Source organism: Schistocerca gregaria, chromosome 9 (assembly GCF_023897955.1).
Source record: "Schistocerca gregaria isolate iqSchGreg1 chromosome 9, iqSchGreg1.2, whole genome shotgun sequence".
NCBI classification, from domain to species: Eukaryota; Metazoa; Arthropoda; class Insecta; order Orthoptera; family Acrididae; genus Schistocerca; species Schistocerca gregaria.
In genome coordinates, this window is record NC_064928.1 from 69096521 (window position 1) to 69118205 (window position 21685).

Below are 21685 nucleotides of genomic sequence, written 5' to 3' on the forward strand. Positions count from 1 at the left end.
GTCCACACCGAAAAGCTGGGGGCCTGCCAAGGGAAAAAACAGGGGGAGGGAAGGAGGGAGGGGGAGATAGGATGCCAGGGAGGAGGAGGGGAGAAAACTAAAAAAGGGGGGTGGAAGCCCAGGGAGAGGGGGAGGGGAGGTAAGGATGGAAGGAGGGAGAGAGGGAGGGAGAGAAGGGAGAGAGGGTGCCCACAGGAAAATGAGAGGAGAGGGGAAGGCAAGGCTCAAAGTTGGTAGGAGGGGTAGATGGAGGGGAGGAGGGCATCATCCGGGAGGGGGAGTCGGCGGAATCCACCTTGGGAGAGGGTGTGGAGAGTGTGAAGATGGAGAGCAGGTGGGATACAGGAGTACAGGCGCGGCAGTGGGTTGGGGTGGGAGAGGATGGAAGAGACAAGCGGGTGGGGAGGATCAAGCTTGCGGGAGGTGTAGAGGATCCGTATCCGTTGGAGGAAGAGAAGGAGGTGTGGGAAGGGGATGAGGTCATAGAGGAGCCGCGTGGGGGAAGGGAGGCGGATGCGATAGGCGAGGCGGAGTGCATGCCGTTCAAGGATTTGAAGGGATTTGTAAAAGGTAGGCGGGGCAGAGATCCAGGCGGGATGGGCATAACAGAGGATAGGGCGGATGAGAGATTTATAGGTGTGGAGGACGGTGGAGGGGTCCAGACCCCATGTGCGGCCAGAAAGGAGCTTCAGGAGGTGGAGTCGGGAGCGTGCCTTGGCTTGGATTGTCCGGAGATGAGGGGTCCAGGAGAGGCGACGGTCAAGGGTGACGCCAAGGTACTTGAGGGTGGGTGTGAGGTTAATAGGACGGCCATAAATGGTAAGATAGAAATCAAGGAGACGGAAGGAAGGGGTGGTTTTGCCTACGATGATTGCCTGGGTCTTGGAAGGATTGACCTTGAGCAACCACTGGTTACACCAAGAGGTGAACCGGTCAAGATGGGATTGGAGAAGGTGTTGGGAGCGTTGCAGGGTGGGGGCAAGGGCAAGGAAGGCGGTGTCATCGGCGTACTGGAGAAGGTGAAGGGGGGGGTGCAGGTGGAGGCATGTCCGCCGTATAAAGAAGGTAAAGAAGAGGGGAAAGGACGGAACCTTGGGGCACACCGGCAGAGGGGTAGAAGGTGTAGGAATCAGTGTTGTGGATAGTGACATAGGAAGGGCGGTGGGAAATGAAGGAGGCGATCAGACGGACGTAGTTAATAGGAAGAGCAAAGGTTTGGAGCTTGAAGAGGAGACCAGAATGCCACACTCGGTCATAGGCGCGTTCAAGGTCAAGGGAGAGGAATATGGCGGAGCGACGGGAGTTGAGTTGTTCGGAGAGGAGGTGAGTGAGGTGAAGGAGAAGGTCATCGGCAGAGAAGGATGGTCGAAAGCCACATTGGGTGGAGGGAAGGAAGCGGTGCCGGTGGAGATGCTGGTGGATGCGGCGGGTTAGAATGGATTCCAGGACCTTGCTGAAGACCGAGGTAAGGCTTATAGGACGGTAGGAGGAGACAGCGGAAGGTGGTTTATCGGGTTTGAGGAACATCAGGATCCGGGAGGTTTTCCACAGGTCGGGGTAGAAGCCGGTGGACAAGACCACATTGTACAGCCTGGCCAGGGTGGAGAGGAAGGGGGCGGGAGCTTCACGGAGGTGACGGTAAGTAACACGGTCGTGACCAGGAGCAGTGTTGCGTTTGGTGCGGAGTATATCGATGATGTCTTGAGTAGTTATAGGGGTATTGAGTTCAGTGTGTGTAATGTTGTCCAAGTACTGGAAGCCAGGAGCTAGTGGAGGGATAGAGGTGTCAGTTCGATCGCGGACATCGGGGAAGAGGGAATAATCGAACTGGGGATCGTCAGGGATGGTAAAGACATCGGTGAGGTAGGAGGCAAAATGGTTGGCCTTACTAAGGTTGTCAGGAAAGGGATTGTCATTATGAAGGAGAGGATAGTAAGGGGGGGGTTTTGATCCAGTAAGGCGGCGGAAGGCTGACCAGTATTTGGACGAGTTAATAGGTAGGGTAGCATTAAGACGGGTGCATGTCTGTCGCCAGTCCCGGCGTTTCTTAGCCGCGAGCAAGTTCCGGATGTGTCTCTGGAGTTGCCGGTGGCGTTGTAGTGTGTCCCGGTCACGCGTGTGGAGGAAGGCACGGTAGAGACGACGGGATTCTCGAAGGAGGAGGACGGCCTGTGGGGGTAAAGTGGGACGGTGCGGGTGGATGGCGACGGTAGGGATGTGGGCCTCCACGGCCTCAGACAAGGTCTGCTGGAGAAAGGATGCGGCATGGGTTATGTCATGTGGGCGGTGGTAGGTGAGGGGGTGGCTATCGACTCGGGTAGTAAGGGTATCCCGGTATGCATTCCAGTCGGCACGGGAGTAATCATGGACATACTTGGGGGGAGGGTCAAGGCGAGGATCGGGACGGGGGCGACGACCGTCTGATATGGTAAGAAGGACAGGGAGATGGTCACTGCCAATAGGGTCGAGGACGTCCACCGCTATGCGGCCAAGGAGATTGGGGGAGGCTAGGACGACATCGGGTGTGGTATTGGATTCAGGGCGGGTGTGTTGGGGAAGAGGAAGGACATCTCCTTGGATGGTGGCGAGGAACCGATGCCACCGCCGTAACTGGGTGGCGGAGCGACTATGGATATTGAGATCTGAGGGGCGGACATAGATGGTGGCGCAGGTAACGGTGAGGCCGGGGAAGAATAGACTAAGGATCAGGTGTTCCATGGGGTTGGGAAGGAGGGGTTGGAGCCGAACAGGGATCTGGCGATGGTGGCCAATGGCAACTCCGCCACGCGCTATCGGGAGGGGGTTGTCAGAGCGGTGAAGGAGGTAGGGCGAGGTATGGACAGTATGGTGGGGCTGGAGAAATGTTTCGTTTAGGAGGAAGGCATCCACGCGGTGGGTGGTGAGGGTATGCATAAGGAGATTCTTGTTGACAGGAAGGGAACGGATGTTGTTAAACAGGATACGTTGCTGTCGCGCCATAGTGGGAATTTAGACGAGGGTGTCGAGACGGGAGAAGGTAAAATGGGCCTGGTTATGGGAGTAGGTGGCGTAAGTGTTGAGCTGGAAGACGGAACGGGCGGCAAGGGATACCTGCTGGAGGGTGTGGGGGCGCTGAAAGGGGTGGATGTTCTGAAGAACAACGGTTACAAAGCGGATGATGTCCTCAGCTGTGGGGGGGGGACGGAGGGAATTGCCGGGAGGGGTGGGGGCATCCAAGGGGCGGACAGGGACAGTGAGTTCAGGAGCGGAGGGAGGGGGTCGGGCCTTGCACTTTTGGGAGTAGGTTGGGTGTTGGAGGTTACAGGTGTTACAGGAGGGGGGGGACTGAAGGTTGGGGCACTGCCGGAGGAAGTGTGCTTCTTTGCAGTGCGGGCAGACGGGGGCCTCGCGGCACTCAGATGTAGGATGTGCATTATAGCGCAAGCACCTCTGGCAGCGGATGGACTGTGGAGGGGAGCGGGAGGGGTCGACCTTATAACGGCGGTTGAAAAGGAGGGCACCCTCCTCGAGGAGGAGGTCTATGGAGGGAGCATGCTCGGAGAACACCCGCATGAGGCGGGTGGGGCCGGCTGGATTGTGAATCCGGCGGACAGCTCGAACCTCTAGATAGGGATGGGCCTTCAGCTCCGCCAACACCTCCTCCTCCGTGATCATCGGGCTAAGCCGAGTGATCACGGCAGTGAGGGTCGGTGGGCGACGGGGCGGCTGGGGTTGTCGGGATGAGGAGGGGGGGGGAGCAGGGGCAAGCGAGGCATGGGGACCAAACCGGGTGAGGGGAATGCGGGAGAGGATGTCGGAGTGGAGGGTGGGGCTGGGGGATGTGATCAGGACGGAGTCCCGACGGGGGGTGAGAAGGGAGATCGGGGCTCCGGGGAAGTGCTGGCGGAGGAGAAGGGTAAGATTGCGGGCCTCCAGGAGAGAGGGATCAGGGTGAGAAAGGAGGTACCTGTAGGAGGGGGAGGTAGAGGAGGGAGTAGATAGGGAAGGTGAGGTGGTATCCATGGCATCCTGGGGGGTTGGAGGGGGGAGAGTCTGCGACTTCTTGGGAGCAGAAGAGGCTGGGGTGCCGCTGGGACGTTTCACAGCAGGAGAGGGACGGGAAGAGGTGTGGGGGATGGGGACGACCGGGAGATGGCGGGAGATGGCAGGTCCCACCGGCGGTGCAGGCACTGGTGGTGGTGCTGGTGCTGGCGCTGGGGCTGGAGCTGGCGCCACAGAAGATGCAGTGGCAGTGGTTGGCACTGGCGATGGCGAGGGCGATGGTGATGGTGATGGTGATGACGATGATGATGGTGTGGCGTGGGTGGTGGCCCGACGGGCAACAACCCTGGCGGGGGTGGCATGAGTCACATGTGGGAGGGGAGGGAATGGGTCACGTGAGGCATGGGGGGTAGGAACAGGGGAGGGAGCAACAAAAGGAGCGGGGGTGGGAAGAGTGAGGAGGGGGGGAATATATGGGGGAGGCGGTGATTGAGCACACCACGTGATGGTGGTGGCAGCAAGTGAGGGGGACGTGTACACGATTGCAGTGGTAGTGGCGGTAGTTGTGGGGGTTGTCATGGTGAGAGGATAAGTGGGAGAGGGGAAAAGAGGAAAAATAACAGGGGACAGTCAAAGGACAAGGACAAGAGACTGACGAAGAGGAAGGGTAAGACGTAAGCAGAGACGACAGAAAGAAAGACGGGCAGGGAGCGGCGGCGGCGGCGGCGGCGGCGGCGGCAACAGCAGCAGCGGCAGGAACCGGATACGGTGGCGGCAACCGGCGGCGGCGTCGGCGGGAGACCGGCGGCGGCGGCGGCGGGAACCGGCGGCGGCGTCGGCGGCGAGCAGCGGCAGCGGCGGCAGGAACCAGATGCGGCGCCGGCGGCGGCGGCGGCGGCGTCGGCGGCGGTTGGCAACAGCAGCAGCGGCAGGAACCGGATACGATGGCGGCAACCGGCGGCGGCGGCGGCGGCGGTGGGAACCGGCGGCGGCGGCAGCGGCGGCTGGGACCAACGGCGGCAAAGGCTCGGGACAACGGCAGCTGCAGCGATCACTGAAACTCCTAGCACTTCGAAATTAACGACAATAATATCGAAGGGCGCAACCCTCTCGAGTTACGCCGAATGGTCATAAGCTAGCGAGGCTCCCACTTTTATACGCAAAGGACGGCTTCTGGTTGGCTGTTATACGTCATAGCAACAGCGATATGGCGCATAGTGAAGTGGTGCCCTCTACTTCCACAGATGTAGTTTCTATCCCACATTGTTTGCAGCGCCATCCCTTGAATCAGGAGGTAAAATGTGGGAAGTATTCCTCTGCGATTTTCCTTTATCCAGTGCACTCTTCCAGGTTTAGCTAAGTGCATAGCCGTCGTCTACGTTAAAGTTACTATCGCTAAGTCTAATTTCGACTGCTCCCCGGATCACAGAGACCCAGTAATTCGATGTGTGGGCTATTACTCTCGTTTCTTCAAATGAAATCTTACGCTTGTTAAGCAGGCTATGCTCAGCCACCGCAGATTTTTCCAAATACCTGTACTGCAGGTGGTGCTGGTGCTCGGTGCAGCGGTCGGCAACGGTTCTTACCGACTGGCCCACGTAATTCTTGCCGCATTCGCAAGGAATAGTATAAAATCCCAGCACCCTTAAGCCGAGACTATCTTTGACTGGTCTCAACATTTCCATAATTTTCCTAGGTGGTCGGAAAACTGGTTTTATTCCTTGCCTCTTCAGGACTCTGGCTATCTTGCTCGTTGTAGCACCGCAAAAGGGAAGCCGTGCAGTGTGTTGGTCCTCTTCTTGTATGTGGCCGGCATTGTGTCTTACTTTCTAAGTTGGTGCATTTCCGTCAGTTTAGTACTTCAGGTGTATACATAACAGGTATGCACAGAGATTGAGATACTTAAACAACGTTTGTTCATTAATTCTGATACAGTATATGTAATTCCTGATTCTACATTACAGGCAGCCTGGTGGCCCTGATGTGGTCAGGATAAATAAAACAATTATAAATATACATTGTGTAGCAAAAACATTAAACACACAAAAGAGGAGGAGAAAACGAAAAGGAAAATCACTGGCTGAGAGGCCATTTGCGTTATTTCAGCGATTACAAAATCAACTCAAATTCACAAATAATTTGGCAGTATGATTCTCTTATGAGTATAGTATGCCGCTCCCTCTCACCTGGATCCATGCACTTACTCAGTTGGGAACGTCTCAAGGCCATTGTATCCTCTCTGGGGCGAACTGCCCCACAAGGTAAGTGTTCCGTAATATCTTGGATACTGACACTGGGACAGAGAGAGCATGTCTGAGGTTGTCCCATTAATGATCTTTCAGGGTCAGATCTTGGAATTTTATTGTCCACGAAAGCTCCTAAAGTCACATGGACAGTGCATAGGGACACTGCAAGGTGTGGGCGAGATTTGTCCTGATGAAAAATTGGGCAACAATAGTGTCGCATAAGAAGATGCAGGATGCCCATGGAGGACTGTTGTGCGATCAGAGTTCCCTCAGGCAATAACAGCCACGGCTTGATATCGTACCTGATGGCTCCCCACTTCATAAACTCTGTGCCTCATCAAAAACATTGAAAGAAAGGGTCTCCTCCCCAGGTCGCTTTCGTACTCACCAGCGATGATCTTCCAGGGTACTGCATATAGTTGATTATCACTGAACACCATGTGATGCCTTTTTCAAGCTGTCCATGCTTCCCAGTCAAAACACCAATCAAAACGAAACCATTTCTCTTATCATGTTATCAGCAACCAACACATGGAACGGTTGTGCCCTAGTCCGACTGCTGCTAGTCAATGATAGTAACACAGAATGATGCAGGGAATCTATTACTTTTTTTTAAATGTCAGGCACAGATGTAAATGGATTATGATGTGCCTGGAACACTACACGGTGATCCTCCCTTGTGGCAGTCAGATGTGGTCAACCAAAACAGTGAGCAAAGCTGCCTTTACGCTTCCATGCAATCCAACATCAAGCCACTACCATATCGGAATTCCCCACATATCTAGATACTCCACCATTCATAAAATCGACCAAAGGGAGAACCACAATGAAGCCTCTTTGAAACTCTGCCAGATGCTGATTCCACTGTCTCATATGAGTACATGACATCTCTGTTTCCTTTACAGTGATCACTCAACATCTGAGGCTGTTGATGCCTCTTATATATCTATGAGGCCTTAAGTAACAGTATCTGTCCAACATGGACGATAAATAGTTTGGACAAGAAGAGAATAGAAGCTTTCGAAATGTAGTGCTACAGAAGAATGCTGAAGATGAGATGGGTAGATCACATAACTAATGAGCAGGTATTGAATAGAATTGGGGAGAAAAGGAGTTTGTGGCACAACTTGACAAGAAAAAGGGACCGGTTGGTAGGACATGTTCTGAGGCATCAAGTTATCACAAATTTAGCGTTGGAGGGCAGCATGGAGGGTAAAAATCGTAGAGGGAGACCAAGAGATGGATACACTAAGTAAATTCAGAGGGATGTAGGTTGCAGTAAGTACTGGGAGATCAAGAAGCTTGCACAGGATAGAGTAGCATAGAGAGCTGCATCTAACCAGTCTCAGGACTGAAGACCACAATAACAACATTCTGTTCAACATGTCACAGAGAGTCACAACTCTAATGAGTTATCATTTACAGGCCCAATGACTGTGTGTACATGTACAAAGGTATATTGTCATCTGATCTTGTCTTCTAGGCACTTCTTCACTTTTTAGTCTGGCAGTGTATTTGTTGCAAATTTACAACTGTCTAAACGTGTAAATCATTTTCCCACTTGGCGCAAGCAAAACTCGAGCGTTTAATGATCGTGATGTTATCTAATTGACATACTCCTGAGTAGTAGTTTCTGTAACCAGCATTCCATACAGGCAAACAAACTGTGACTTTACCCGATGTTGTTTACACCTTACGTAATTGGGCTATGCACGGCTCCTATTAAAAGTAATACCGTCTGCTTTATTGTACATCAGTTAACTCGCTACAAATCAAATCTGTTGCTGTGATCCTCCAGTCAAATAGTCTGTGCATTGGCCAGAATTTCGAATTAGTAAGATATGTAGATGTGTTAAATTAAAGGCAAATGAGTGAATAAAAAAACTGTCCTGTTCTATAGTCTGAAATTGATGTAGATGACTCCAGAGATTTACGTTGAATAATGTTTATTCAAGACAGTAGATCCATAATAAACAAAAAGTGGTCTACAATAATAAGTTGTATTACAGACAGAATGATAACGTTATTAAGTGGAGTAAAGTTACGTTGTTAGTGTGACAAGAACGGTAGCAGAATTCCCATTCAAGATCACAATACACGAAACATATTCGCCACCTTACAAAAATTCAGAGTTCAGCTGTCGATTTACCCATTAACGCACGAGAAATAACGAGTAGGAACTCATACTTGGACTTTTCGCAATTTTGTAACGCAAGTGAAAATGATAGTTGTGCACTGCAATACATCCAGGACTCACGAAAGGTAAGAGTCCATTCAAATGTTGAAGTATTGTGGCAGCCGTACACCGCCCAGGAATATCTGCTTTCATCCAGATTTCATGCGAAAATTCTCAGAACCGCTCCGCTGAGCGCCCCACTCGAAAATGTGTCTCCATTTGACTCCAGCAGTGTTCTGCCACTGTCCAGCTCCCATTGGCTGATGGCCATCCCCACCAACATACATCGTTCTCATGTTCTACAGACATGACTTTGACTCATTTCTTTTCCTTACGCCTTTGTTCCGCAGTTTTTGCAATGTCGGAGTGCTTACAATCGGATTTTGGCAAGGTTAAGTTGAACGGGTGTCTGTGTCTAGCGTAAATCAAGAAATATTGCGAACGTGTTCTAGAGGTCTGCGAGTCTTGTAACTGAGGGGAGAGGTGGGGACTAGCCCGGAATTCACCTAGTGGGATGTGGAAAACTGCCTAAAAATCGCATCCATTCTGCACGGCACACCGGTCCTCGCCATTAATCCCCCGGTGTATTCGATCCGGGCCCAGAGCGACTACTCTAATCCAGGAAGCAGCCCATTAGCTCTCCCAGCTAACCTGGCGGGTCTATCTAACATATTAGAACAATATTTAAATAAAGAAATATTTTAAACATTAGATCACACTCAGACCAGCCAGAATAAATATACATAAAGGTTCCTTCATACATGAATAAGCTGTCAAGTTTGTGTCTGTACGCTGGTGATAAAAAAAGCACTCCGTCTTCAGGCCACGAGTGGCCTACCAGGACCATCCGACCGCCGTGTCATACTCAGAACAGGATGCGGATAGGAGGGGCGTGGGGTCAGCACACCGCTCTCCCGGTCGTTATGATGGTATTCTTGACCGAAGCCGCTACTATTCGTTCGAGAAGCACCTCAATTGGCATAATGAGGCTGAGTGCACCCCGAAAAATGGCATGGATGGTCACCCGACAGCCCTTAACTTCGGTGGTCTCAGTGGAACTGCGGCAAGGTCGTTGCGACATGCCCGTGATAAACACAACACGATGAAGTTAAAAATTGTTTAAAAAATTATTTATATTTACCTGACAGAAGCGTGGTTTGGCACTCTTTTCAACAGTGGTGTAAGCTAACAGGTTCTAGGCGCTACAGTCACAGGTTCGAATCCTGGTTTAATTAGTTCTAAGTTCTAGGCGACTGATGATCTCAGCAGTTAAGTCGCATAGTGCTCAGAACCATGTTGTCAGCTAACACAACCGATTGACCAGTTCTTAAATTATCACGGTTGTTAATACTGTGTGTCAGCAAATCTCCCTGCAGCAGTGAGCCGTTTCTCTCCTTACATGTTGCGTAAGGTTGGCTGTACATTCATATCTCGCCTGCACGTGTTTAATTGAAAATATTAAAAGTATCTTGTTCACTCACTTTTGTTTTAACATTTTTTATTGATTTGCTGTGTCCCGCTAAAAACTCCTGATTTATATAAATGACCTGGGTGACAATCTGAGCAGTTCTCTTAGGTTGTGGGCAGATGATGCTGTAATTTACCGTCTGGTAAGGTCATCCGAAGACCAGTATCAGTTGCAAAGCGATTTAGAAAAGATTGCTGTATGGTGTGGCAGGTGGCAGTTGACGCAAAATAACGAAAAGTGTGAGGTGATCCACATGATTTCCAAAAGAAATCCGTTGGAATTCGATTACTCGATGAATAGTACAGTTCACAAGGATGTCAATTCAACTAAGTACCTGGGTGTTAAAATTACGAACAACTTCAGTTGGAAGGACCACATAGATAATATTGTCGGGAAGGCGAGCCAAAGGTTGCGTTTCATTGGTAGGACACTTAGAAGATGCACTAAAGAGACAGCTTACACTACACTCGTTCGTCCTCTGTTGGAATATTTCTGCGCGGTGTGGGATCCTTACCAGGTGGGATTGACAGAGGACATCAAAAGGGTGCAAAAAAGGGCAGCTCGTTTTGTATTATCACGTAATAGGGGAGAGATTTTGGCAGATACGATACTTAAAGCAAAGACGTTTTTTGTCGTGGCGAGATCTATTTACGAAATTTCAGTCACCAACTTTCTCTTCCGAATGCGAAAATATTTTGTTGAGCCCAACCTACATAGGTAGGAATGTTCATCAAAATAAAATAAGAGAAATCAGAGCTCGAACAGAAAGGTTTAAGTGTTCGTTTTTCCCGCGCGCTGTTCGGGAGTGGAATGGTAGAAAGATAGTATGATTGTGGTTCGATGGACCCTCTGCCAAGCACTTAAATGTGAATTGCGGAGTAATCATGTAGATATAGACGTAGGTGTTGTGCAAACCTCTTCATGTCTTTGTAGCTCTTTGACATATCCACCCTCTACAGCTCCTTCTAATACCGTCAAAGTTATCCCCCAATGTCCCTTTGGATCTTCTTTTCAATATTTTCCATTTGTTCCTTTCTTCACCAATTCTGTGGACAACCTTCTCATCCCTTATCAGTCTGTCTAATTCTCATATCTTTCTGTTCCTCCTCATCTCCAGCGCCACCATTCTCTTCTTTTCCAGTGTTGCGGCATTGAGTGGTTCAGTACCATACAATGCTGTGCCCAAAACGTACGTTAGCGAAAACTTCTTTCTCAAATTGGGTTCTATATTTGAAACTAATAGACGTATTTTACCCAGGAATGACTGAGATGGTCTGCTCTTTTTGTTCCGACCATGAAGGGCTACTTTGCTTCCAAGGTGGCAAGATCCGTTAACTTGGTCCACTTCGTTGGCAGATGTTTTGATGTTACTTATCATTGTCTTCCTCAGTTTACTCTCAATTCATTCCGTTCAATGAGGCGTGGTATTTACTGGAATTAAGGAAAACGCGGAAGGGAGAAACCACCAATGTAACTTTCTTTTCACACAATCTGTTTATGTAACCATACATAATCATAAATTTGGTTTTCCTTTGCAGCATTAAAAAATCTGTGACATGAATAAGGTTTTGAAAGAGAAATCGAAAGAAGACCAACATGACTCTAATTACAAGGCGACCGGACCTGCCGCCCGCCGGCTGTCGGGTGAAACGCGATGTTTACTACCGCGCTGGATACAGTTTCTCTTATTAAATGCTCTTATGCAACACATGAAAACTATATGAGCAATATTGATGACAAGAGTGATTCAATTACACAATCAGATGAGGTAATTTTTAATTTGGAAACTGTGTATCGTAAATCTAGGGGTGAAGATGCGCACCTGTGCTTAAAGGTTAAACATATTAGGAAACAATTTTGACTACGATAAGGCTTGCTTCAAAGCAAGTAACCTCTTAATTTCAATCGGCAACCAAGGTGCGAGTGGATCCACACCCGCAACCTGTCCCTCCTGACATTCTGACTAAAGTCCGGGTGACAGTTGGATGTTGTCTGTTAACACTTAAAAAGTTAAACTGCTTGTTAGTTATGCCAGGTGGGGTGGCCGAGCGGTTCTAGGCGCTACAGTCTGGAACCGCGCGGCTGCTACGGTCGCAGGTTAGAATCCTGCCTCGGGCAGGGATGTGTGTGTTGTCCTTAGATTAGTTAGGTATGAGTAGTTGTAAGTTCTAGGGGATGGGCTGGCCTCAGATGTTAAGTCCCATAGTGCTCAGAGCCATTTCTTAGTTATGAAGGCCGCTCTGAAGGAAAGTTTTAAAACATTACGTATGAACACTTATGTCAAGATAACTCAGTCGGCGGAACCACAAGATCCAGTTAAAAATGCAACAATAACGACCTGGTCTTTCAAAGACAGCAAGGCACAGCTTAGTACAACAGTGTGCTCAGATTAAGGGGGGAGGACGTGAAACTGGCCGGCTTGGAGCAGGAGAGGCACCACAGGACATTTTAATTTCCACTGTCTATACTTTTACAAATAAATTCATAAAACGTTGTCAGCATGACCAGGAAGAATTCGGGATTCACACTCATAGCAGAGGAAGTTCAAAAACATAACAAAACAATTTTTTTTACATGTGAAATTTCATCATTTTTTTCACTTACTGTTGGCTGCATTTGTTGCTGTAGGTACACTTTTCTTCATAAGTAAGAGACATTCTTCGATGAATTTGGCACAGCATACAAACCATACTTACAGGTGTATGAAACTCTATAATTTCCCAAATCAGTTAAAACTGGGGCAAAAACTGAGATAATTAACTATAAAATTCGAGTTTTCTCTAAACAGGAAGTTTAAAACGTAACAGCCCATTTATTTTTCCATGGCTTAAATAAATTCTAGAGTTTCATACACCTGTAAGTATGGTTTGTAGTAGTTGTTGTTGTTGTTGTGGTCTTCAGTCCTGAGACTGGTGTGATGCAGCTCTCCATGCTGCTCTATCCTGAGCAAGCTTCTTCATCTCCCAGTACTTACTGCAACCTAAATCCTTCTGAATCTGCTTAGTGTATTCATCTCTTGGTCTCCCTCTACGATTTTTACCCTCCACGCTGCCCTCCAATACTAAATTGGTGATCCCTTGATGCCTCAGAACATGTCCTACCAACCGATCACTTCTTTTTGTCAAGTTGTGCCACATACTCCTCTTCTCCCCAATTCTGTTCAATACTTCATCATTAGTTATGTGATCTACCCATCTAATCTTCAGCATTCTTCTGTAGCACCACATTTCAAAAGCTTCTATTCTCAAAACTCCTTTACTACTTTAAGTGCCTCATTTTCTAGTCTAATTCCCTCAGCATCACCCGACTTAATTCGAGTACATTCCATTATCCTCGTTTTGCTTTTGTTGATGTTCATCTTATATCCTCCTTTCCTGGTTTGTAAGCTGTGCAAAATTCATCGAAGAATCTCTCTTACTTATGAAGAAAAGTGTACCTATAGCAACAAAGGCAGCCAACAGTAAGTGAAAAAAAATCATGAAATTTCACATTTAAAAAATATTATTTTTTCGTGTTTTTGAGCTTCCACTGCTATGAGTGTGAATCTTGAATCCTTCCTGGTCATGCTGACAAACTGTTATGAATTTATTTATAGAAGTATCGGCAGTGCAAATTAAAATGTCCTGTGGTGCCTCTCCTTCTCCAAATCGGCACGTGTGACGTCCTACAACCTTAAAAAAAATAACTAATGCGGTTACAGTCAAGGAATTGAACCGGTTAACATCTAAATCTAACACAAAGACCCCTGTTTGTTTAGCTGCAACCTGTGCCTTGGTACAATTTTTCCGACAATATTTAAGACGAAGAGCTGATTAATTAGAACATTAATGATCGGGTACAAACGAGAAAGGAAAGGCAATGTAATAGCGGGAAAAATTTTCAAACGACACCTAGGGTCTAGTACAGTACTAGGGCCTATATTTACGACCAAAGACTCTGGGGGTCGAGTACACACCAGAAAACAATTAGGAGGTCGGCTAGACAATGACACCGAACTGAGCGAGGATTACAGAATGTTGCTCCCCTTTATCAGAAAGCAGCTCCATGGATCCACGGTGCGTCGCGGCGGTTTCTGAGAGGTGCCGCTGAAAGCCAGGTGGAAGAGGGCAGCCGGGCCATGAGCGGTCGTGTTCGCCAACCAAGAGGCGGGATGTCGGCCTGCTGCTCGCAGTCCACGCTGACCCCGGTGAGGCACTCCGGCATCTTCACTCTGCGCGGGCGCTTCTTCTGCAGCTCGTGTCCTCGGCCGCTCGCACCTCGTGACCATCCACATACATACCCTGCCGTGCGTGGCGGAGGGTACCTTGTACCACAACTAGCATCTTCTCTCCCTGTTCCACTCCCAAACAGAACGAGGGAAAAATGACTGCCTATTTGCCTCTGTACGAGCCCTAATCTCTCTTATCTTATCTTTGTGGTCTTTCCGCGAAACGTAAGTTGGCGGCAGTAAAATTGTATTGCTGTCAGCCTCAAATGCTGCTTCTATTAATTTCCTCAGTAGCGATTCACGAAAAGAACGCCTCCTTTCCTCCAGAGACACCCGCCCGAGTTTCTGAAGCATTTCCGTTACACTCGCTTGATGATCAAACCTACCAGTAACAAATCTAGCAGCCCACCTCTGCACTGCTTCTATGTATTCCCTCAAGCCGACCTGATAGGGATCCCAAACGCTCGAGCAGTACTCGAGAATAGGTCATATTAGTGTTTTATAAGCGGTCTCCTTTACAGTTGAACCACATCTTCCCAAAATTCTACCAACGAACCGAAGACGACTATCCACCTTCCCCACAACTGCCATTACATGCTTGTCCCACTTCATATCGCTCTGCAGTGTTACGCCCAAATATTTAATCGACGTGACTGTGTCAAGCGCTTCACTACTGATAGAGTATTCAAACATTACGCGATTCTTTTTCCGATTCATCTGCATTAATTTATATTTATTTATATTTAGAGTTAGCTGCCATTGTTTACACCAATCACAAATCCTGTCCAAGTCATCTTATCCTCCTACAGTCACTCAACGACAACACCTTCACGTACCCCACAGCATCATCAGCAAACAGCCGCACATTGCTATCCACCCTATCCAAAAGATCATTTATGTAGACAGAAAACAACAGCGGACCTACCACACTTCCCTGGGGCACTCCAGATGATACCCTCACCTCCGATGAACACTCACCATCGAGGACAACGTACTGGGTTCTATTGCTTAAGAAGTCTTCGAGCGACTCACATACTTGGGAACCAATCCTAATGCTCGTACCTTAGGAGTCTGCAGTGGGGCACCGAGTCAAACGCTTTCTGGAAGTCAAGGAATATGGCATCCGTCTGATACCCTTCGTCCATGGTTCGCAAGAAGTGCGCGTTGCGTTTCGCAGGAGCGATGCTTTCTAAAGCAGTGCTGATGCATGGACAGCAACTTCTCTGTCTCAAGGAAATTCATTATATTCGAACTGAGGATATGTTCGAGAATCCTGCAACAAACCGATTTTAAGGACATTGGTCTGTAATTTTGAGCATCCGTCCTTCTACCCTTCTTATATAAAGGCGTCACCAGCGCTTTTTTCCAGTCGCTCGGGACTTTGCGTTGCGCAAGAGAATCACGATAAATGCAAGCTAAGTAAGGAGCCAACGCAGTAGAGTACTCTCTGTAAAACCGAATTGGAATCCCATCAGGACATGGCGATTTATTTATTTTCAACCCATTCAGCTGCTTTACAACCCCAGGGATGTCTATCACAATGTCTTCTATACGGAAATCTGTAAGAGACTGTAACGGAGGTATGTTTGTACGATCCTCCTGCGTGAAAGATTTCTCAAATGCTAACTTTGAAATTTCGGCTTTCGTTTTGCTGTCTTTCGTTGCCAGGCCAGACTGATCAGTGAGTGACTGGATGGAAGCCTTCGACCCGCTTACATATTTTACGTAAGACCAGAATTTCCTTGGATTTTCAGCAAGATCTTTTGCTAAGGTATGACGGTGGTAGTGGTTGAATGCTTCGCGCATCGCTCTTTTTACAGCAGCACGAATCTCTACTAACGTTTGCCTGTCCTCATTCTCCCGATCTTTCCTGTACCGCAACTGCCTTTGCTTCCTGAGCATTCTCCGAATTGCGCTGTTAAACCACGGTGGGTCTTTTCCGTCCGTAACCCACTTTTTCGGCATATACTTGTCCAATGCGTGATTTACAATATGTGTAAGATTTGCCCATAATTCTTCCACGTCCATCGTACCGGAAGTAAATGAAGTCGATTCATTTACTAAGTGGGATGCTAACAACTGCTTATGTGCTCTTTCTAGTAAGAATACTTTCCTAGCCTTCTTGACCACCTCTTATCGCGACGTTACCGCCAATCACAAACATCGTGCCTCCCCTCTCGCGTCAGCGAACCCGTACATACACCTGCAAGCAAAGACCTTCTGAGCACACAACCCACAGATACGAACTCTTCCTCACAGATGTTGGCAATGGGGCCGCAAGAGGGTCAATTGATACTACTCCTGAGCCATTGGTGCCAGACGGGTCTACTAACTCAATGGCGCCACGGCTCACTTGTAATTCTCCTTCGCTTTCATTGGAGATAGTAGTTTCACCCTGAATTCTCATCTCCCCCCCCCCCCCCTTCTTAAACTTTTTATTTCCTTCGTTGCCTCTCCGTTGTATAGATTGAACAGTAGGAGAAGATTTTTTTTTCTGTGTGGAAAGATATGGGACCCAACTGCTGAGATCGTCGGTCCCTAAGCTTACACAGTTCTTAAACTAACTTACGCTAAGGACAACCCACACACCCATGCCCGAGGATGGACTCGAACCTATGACGAGGGGACCAGCGCGGTCAATGACAATGCGCTCCAGACCGAGCGGCGTAGGAGCAGAAGCCTGAATTACTGCCTTACACCTTTTCAATGTGAACACTTCATTCTTGCTCTTCCAATGTCGTTGTTCCTTCTGGGTTGTGGTACATATTAAATATTATCCTCTTTTCCTTATTTTTCCTCAGAATTTCGAATATGTTACGCGATTTTGTATTGCCTTTTAGAATAAAATTCGCTCTCTATGCTGTTCATTTTTGGAATACAACCTACGACTAGATTATAGACAGCAGTGAAGATACTCTCTGCAGGACCTGACAGTTATTTTGCAGGACAATGCTCAAGTACGTACAGTGGAAGCTGTTACTGATAGGTTTGACTGATGGGGCTACTAAGTGCTACACCATCTTCAGCACTCCCCTACCTTAAGCCCTCGTAAGTACTCGATTTCTAAGCTGAAGGAAACAATTCACGGCATTCGCTTCAGAACTGCTACAAATCCGTCGGGCAGTAGACCGCGCTGCTAGAACTGTCAACACAACTGGTACTGCTAAGAGTATCCTACGACTTCCACATCGCTGGCAACAGGTTATACACAATGCTGGTGACTACTCTGAAGGACAGTAAAACTTTGAAACACGTATCTATTTTGTACGAGCTGTAAATAAATAGTTGCCACTATTGAAGTTCCAACCCTCGTACAAGCATAATCAGTGATTAAAATAAATACATGCAATATATATATATATATATATATATATATATATATATATATATATATATATATATATATATATATATATATATTCCTGGGGTCAGATACATCACATGATCACACTGACAGGACCACAGGCACATAGACACAGGCAACAGAGCATGCACAATGTCGGCACTAGTACAGTGTATATCCACCTTTCGCAGCAATGCAGGCTGCTATTCTCCAATGGAGACGATCGTAGAGATGCTGGATGTAGTCCTGTGGAACGGCTTGCCATGCCATTTCCACCTGGCGCCTCAGTTGGACCAGCGTTCGTGCTGGACGTGCAGACCACGTGAGACGACGCTTCATCCAGTCCCAAACATGCTCAATGGGGGACAGATCCGGAGATCTTGCTGGCCAGGGTAGTTGACTTACACCTTCTAGAGCACGTTGGGTGGCACGGGATACATGCGGACGTGCATTGTCCTGTTGGAACAGCAAGTTCCCTTGCCGGTCTAGGAATGGTAGAACGATGGGTTCGATGACGGTTTGGATGTACCGTGCACTATTCAGTGTCCCCTCGACGATCACCAGAGGTGTACGGCCAGTGTAGGAGATCGCTCCCCACACCATGATGCCGGGTGTTGGCCCTGTGTGCCTCGGTCGTATGCAGTCCTGATTGTGGCGCTCACCTGCACGGCGCCAAACACGCATACGACCATCATTGGCACCAAGGCAGAAGCGACTCTCATCGCTGAAGACGACACGTCTCCATTCGTCCCTCCATTCACGCCTGTCGCGACACCACTGGAGGCGGGCTGCACGATGTTGGGGCGTGAGCGGAAGACGGCCTAACGGTGTGCGGGACCGTAGCCCAGCTTCATGGAGACGGTTGCGAATGGTCCTCGCCGATACCCCAGGAGCAACAGTGTCTCTAATATGTTGGGAAGTGGCGGTGCGGTCCCCTACGGCACTGCGTAGGATCCTACGGTCTTGGCGTGCATCCGTGCGTCGCTGCGGTCCGGTCCCAGGTCGACGGGCACGTGCACCTTCCGCCGACCACTGGCGACAACATCGATGTACTGTGGAGACCTCACGCCCCACGTGTTGAGCAATTCGGCGGTACGTCCACCCGGCCTCTCGCATGCCCACTATACGCCCTCGCTCAAAGTCCGTCAACTGCACATACGGTTCACGTCCACGCTGTCGCGGCATGCTACCAGTGTTAAAGACTGCGATGGAGCTTCGTATGCCACGGCGAACTGGCTGACACTGACGGCGGCGGTGCACAAATGCTGCGCAGCTAGCGCCATTCGACGGCCAACACCGCGGTTCCTGGTGTGTCCGCTGTGCCGTGCGTGTGTTCATTGCTTTTCGACTTGTAAAACAAGGCTAAGCTTCTGAAGATAACAAAATTAATTTGTCGAAAATGGTAAAGCATTATAAAAATAACGGGTGATCATTAAGTCAGTATAAATTTGAAAACTGAATAAATCGCGGAAAATGTAGATAGGGGTACAAATTGACCCACATGCTGGGAATGACATGGGGATTTATTAGAACCAAAAAAATACAAAAGTTCAAAAAATGTCCGACAGGTGGCGCTTCATCTGATAAGAATAGCAATAATTAGTGTAACAAAGTAAGACAGAGCAAAGCTGATGTTGTTTACAGGAGATGCTCGATATGTCCACCATAATTCCTCAACAGTCGAGGAATAATGTTGTTAACAGCACTGTAAAGCATGTCCGGAGATATGATGAGGTATTGGCGTCGGATATTGTGTTTCAGCATCCCTAGAGATGACGGTTGATTACGATACACTTGCGACTTACGGTAACCCCAAAGCCAATAATCGCACGGACTGAGGTCTGGGGACCTGGGAGGCCAAGCATGAGGAAAGTGGCGGCTGAGCACACGAAGCGCGCAAGAGATCTTTGACGCGTCTAGCGATACGGGGTGGCTCTAATAAAACCCCATGTCATTCCAAGCATGTGTGTCAATTTTTATCTCTCTATCTACATTATACCGTGGGTTATTAAGTTTTCAAATTTATACTGTCTTTTTTATCACCCGGTATATTTATTCTGAACAATACATACTACAGTTGCTAAAAATTACAGACATGAATAAAATTATAGTTTTATATTGTCTATACCGTCAAATACAATGTATGTTTACTGATTTTTTTTCTTAACTCTCGCTTCAGTTATCAACTGCAGCGTCAGAATTGCCTCTCTCCTGACCGAAAGTCAAACTGAGCGTCATCTAGCTGCTAATCGATTTCCTTGTCAAGTTATACTTTATAAACTACGCTACTGGACATTAAAATAGCTACACCAAGAAGATGACGTGCTACAGACGCGATAGGAAGATGCTGTGATATGCAAATGATTAGTTTTTCAGACGATTCACACACGGTTGGCGCCGGTAGCGACACGTACAACGTGCTGACATGAGGAAAGTTTCCAACTGATTTCTCATACACAAACAGCAGTTGACTGGCGTTGCCTGGTGAAACGTTGTTGTGATACCTCGTGTAAGGAGGAGAAATGCTTACCATTAGACTTGCACCCAAATTGTAGCCAATATCGTACAGCGACATTGCTGCTCGTGTTGGTCGAGATCCAATGACTGTTAGCAGAATATGGAATCGGTAGGTTCAGAAGGGTAATACGGAAAGCCGTGCTGGATCCCAACGGCCTCGCATCACTAGCAGTGACAGGCACCTTATCCGCGCGGCTGTAGCGGATCGTGCAGCCACGTTTGTATGCCTGAGTCAACAGATGGGGACGTTTCAAGACAACAACCATCTGTACGAACAGTTCGACGACGTTTGCAGCAGCATGGACTATCAGCTTGGAGACCGTGGCTGCGGTTACCCTTGACGCCGCATCACAGAGAGGATCGCCTGCGATGGTGTTCTCAACGATGAACCTGGGTGCACGAAGGGCAAAATGTCATTTTTTTTATGAATCCAGGTTCTGCTTACAGCATCACGATGGTCGCATCCGTGTTTGGTGACATCGCGGTGAACGCACACTGGAAGCGTGTATTAGCCATCACCATACTGGCGTATCACCCAGCGTGATGGTATGGGGTGCCATTGGTTACACGTCTCGGTCACCTCTTGTTCGCATTGGCGGCACTTTGAACAGTGGACGTTACATTTCAGATGTGTTACGACCCGTGGCTGTACGCTTCATTCGATTCCTGCGAAACCCTACATTTCAGCAGGATAAAGCACGACCGCATTTTGCAGGTATGGGCCTTTCTGGATACAGAAAATGTTTGAAAACGTCTGGTCAATGGTGGCCGAGCAACTAGCTCCTCACAATACGCCAGTCACTACTCTTGATGAACTGTGGTATCGTGTTGAAGCTGCATGGGCAGCTGTACCTGTACACGCCATCCAAGCTCTGTTTGACTCAATGCACAGGAATATCAAGGCCGTTATTACGGCCAGAGGTGGTTATTCTGGGTACTGATTTCTCAGGATCTATGCACCCAATATGCCTAAAAATGTAGTCACATGTCAGTTGTAATATAATATATTTATCCAATGAATACCTGTTTATCATCTGCATTTCTTGTAGGTGTAGTATCTTTAAAGTTGCTTTATTAGAGCAAAGAATTTTAAAAGATTACCGGCACTGTTTTGTAGATGTACGACATACTTTAGTGTGAGAGTGGGGTGAGTTTTCAGAAAGCAGAGAATGCGTGTGGGTTCAGACTTTGCAGGGCTGGAGCAGCAGCAGCAGCAGCAGCAGGACGCCGACTTCCCGGCAGTGTGGGGCGAGCCCAAGGTGAGCGGCAAGCCGGTCCGCTTCGAGGAGGACGCGTCGGGGACGCAGGCGGTGGTGGTGGTGGGCGCCAGGGGCGGCGGGGGCGGCGGGGGCGGCGGGGGCGGCGGCGGCGCCTTCCCCTACCTGTACGAGCAGCCGGCCGGCAGGTGCGTGACACGTTACCTCACAAGGGGACACGTCCGTCTGTGATTTCACTTTTAAGGGATAAAACACAACCCCAAAGATAATTTGGCACATTAAGTTTAGTGGGAGTATCTTGGAAATCACGGTATATAAAATGTGTTTTATACAAAAACTCTTGTTGTGGCTTACCAACACAAGTAAAACGATAGCGTAGCAATAGGGACAAGAAAGGAGGCATGAAGGGCGCCAAAAATAGAGATGACAATCATACATTTATTGCACCATTACAAACGCACATAATGATATATGAGACATAATTGCCATACTCAAATCTATTATGACAAACAATATCTATCACGAAGGAC

The 21685-nt window shown here is 48.3% G+C and overlaps 1 protein-coding gene across 1 annotated transcript in view; it reads left to right on the forward strand.

Annotated features, from left to right (window-relative positions):
* The window catches only part of LOC126291427 (MHC class II regulatory factor RFX1-like), a 140685-nt gene that overhangs the window by 80451 nt on the left and 38549 nt on the right, over positions 1-21685 (forward strand). Inside the window, exon 4 of the mRNA XM_049984943.1 lies at positions 21124-21343. Within this exon, the coding sequence (XP_049840900.1) occupies positions 21124-21343 (220 nt within the window). The remainder of the gene's footprint in view (positions 1-21123; positions 21344-21685) is intronic.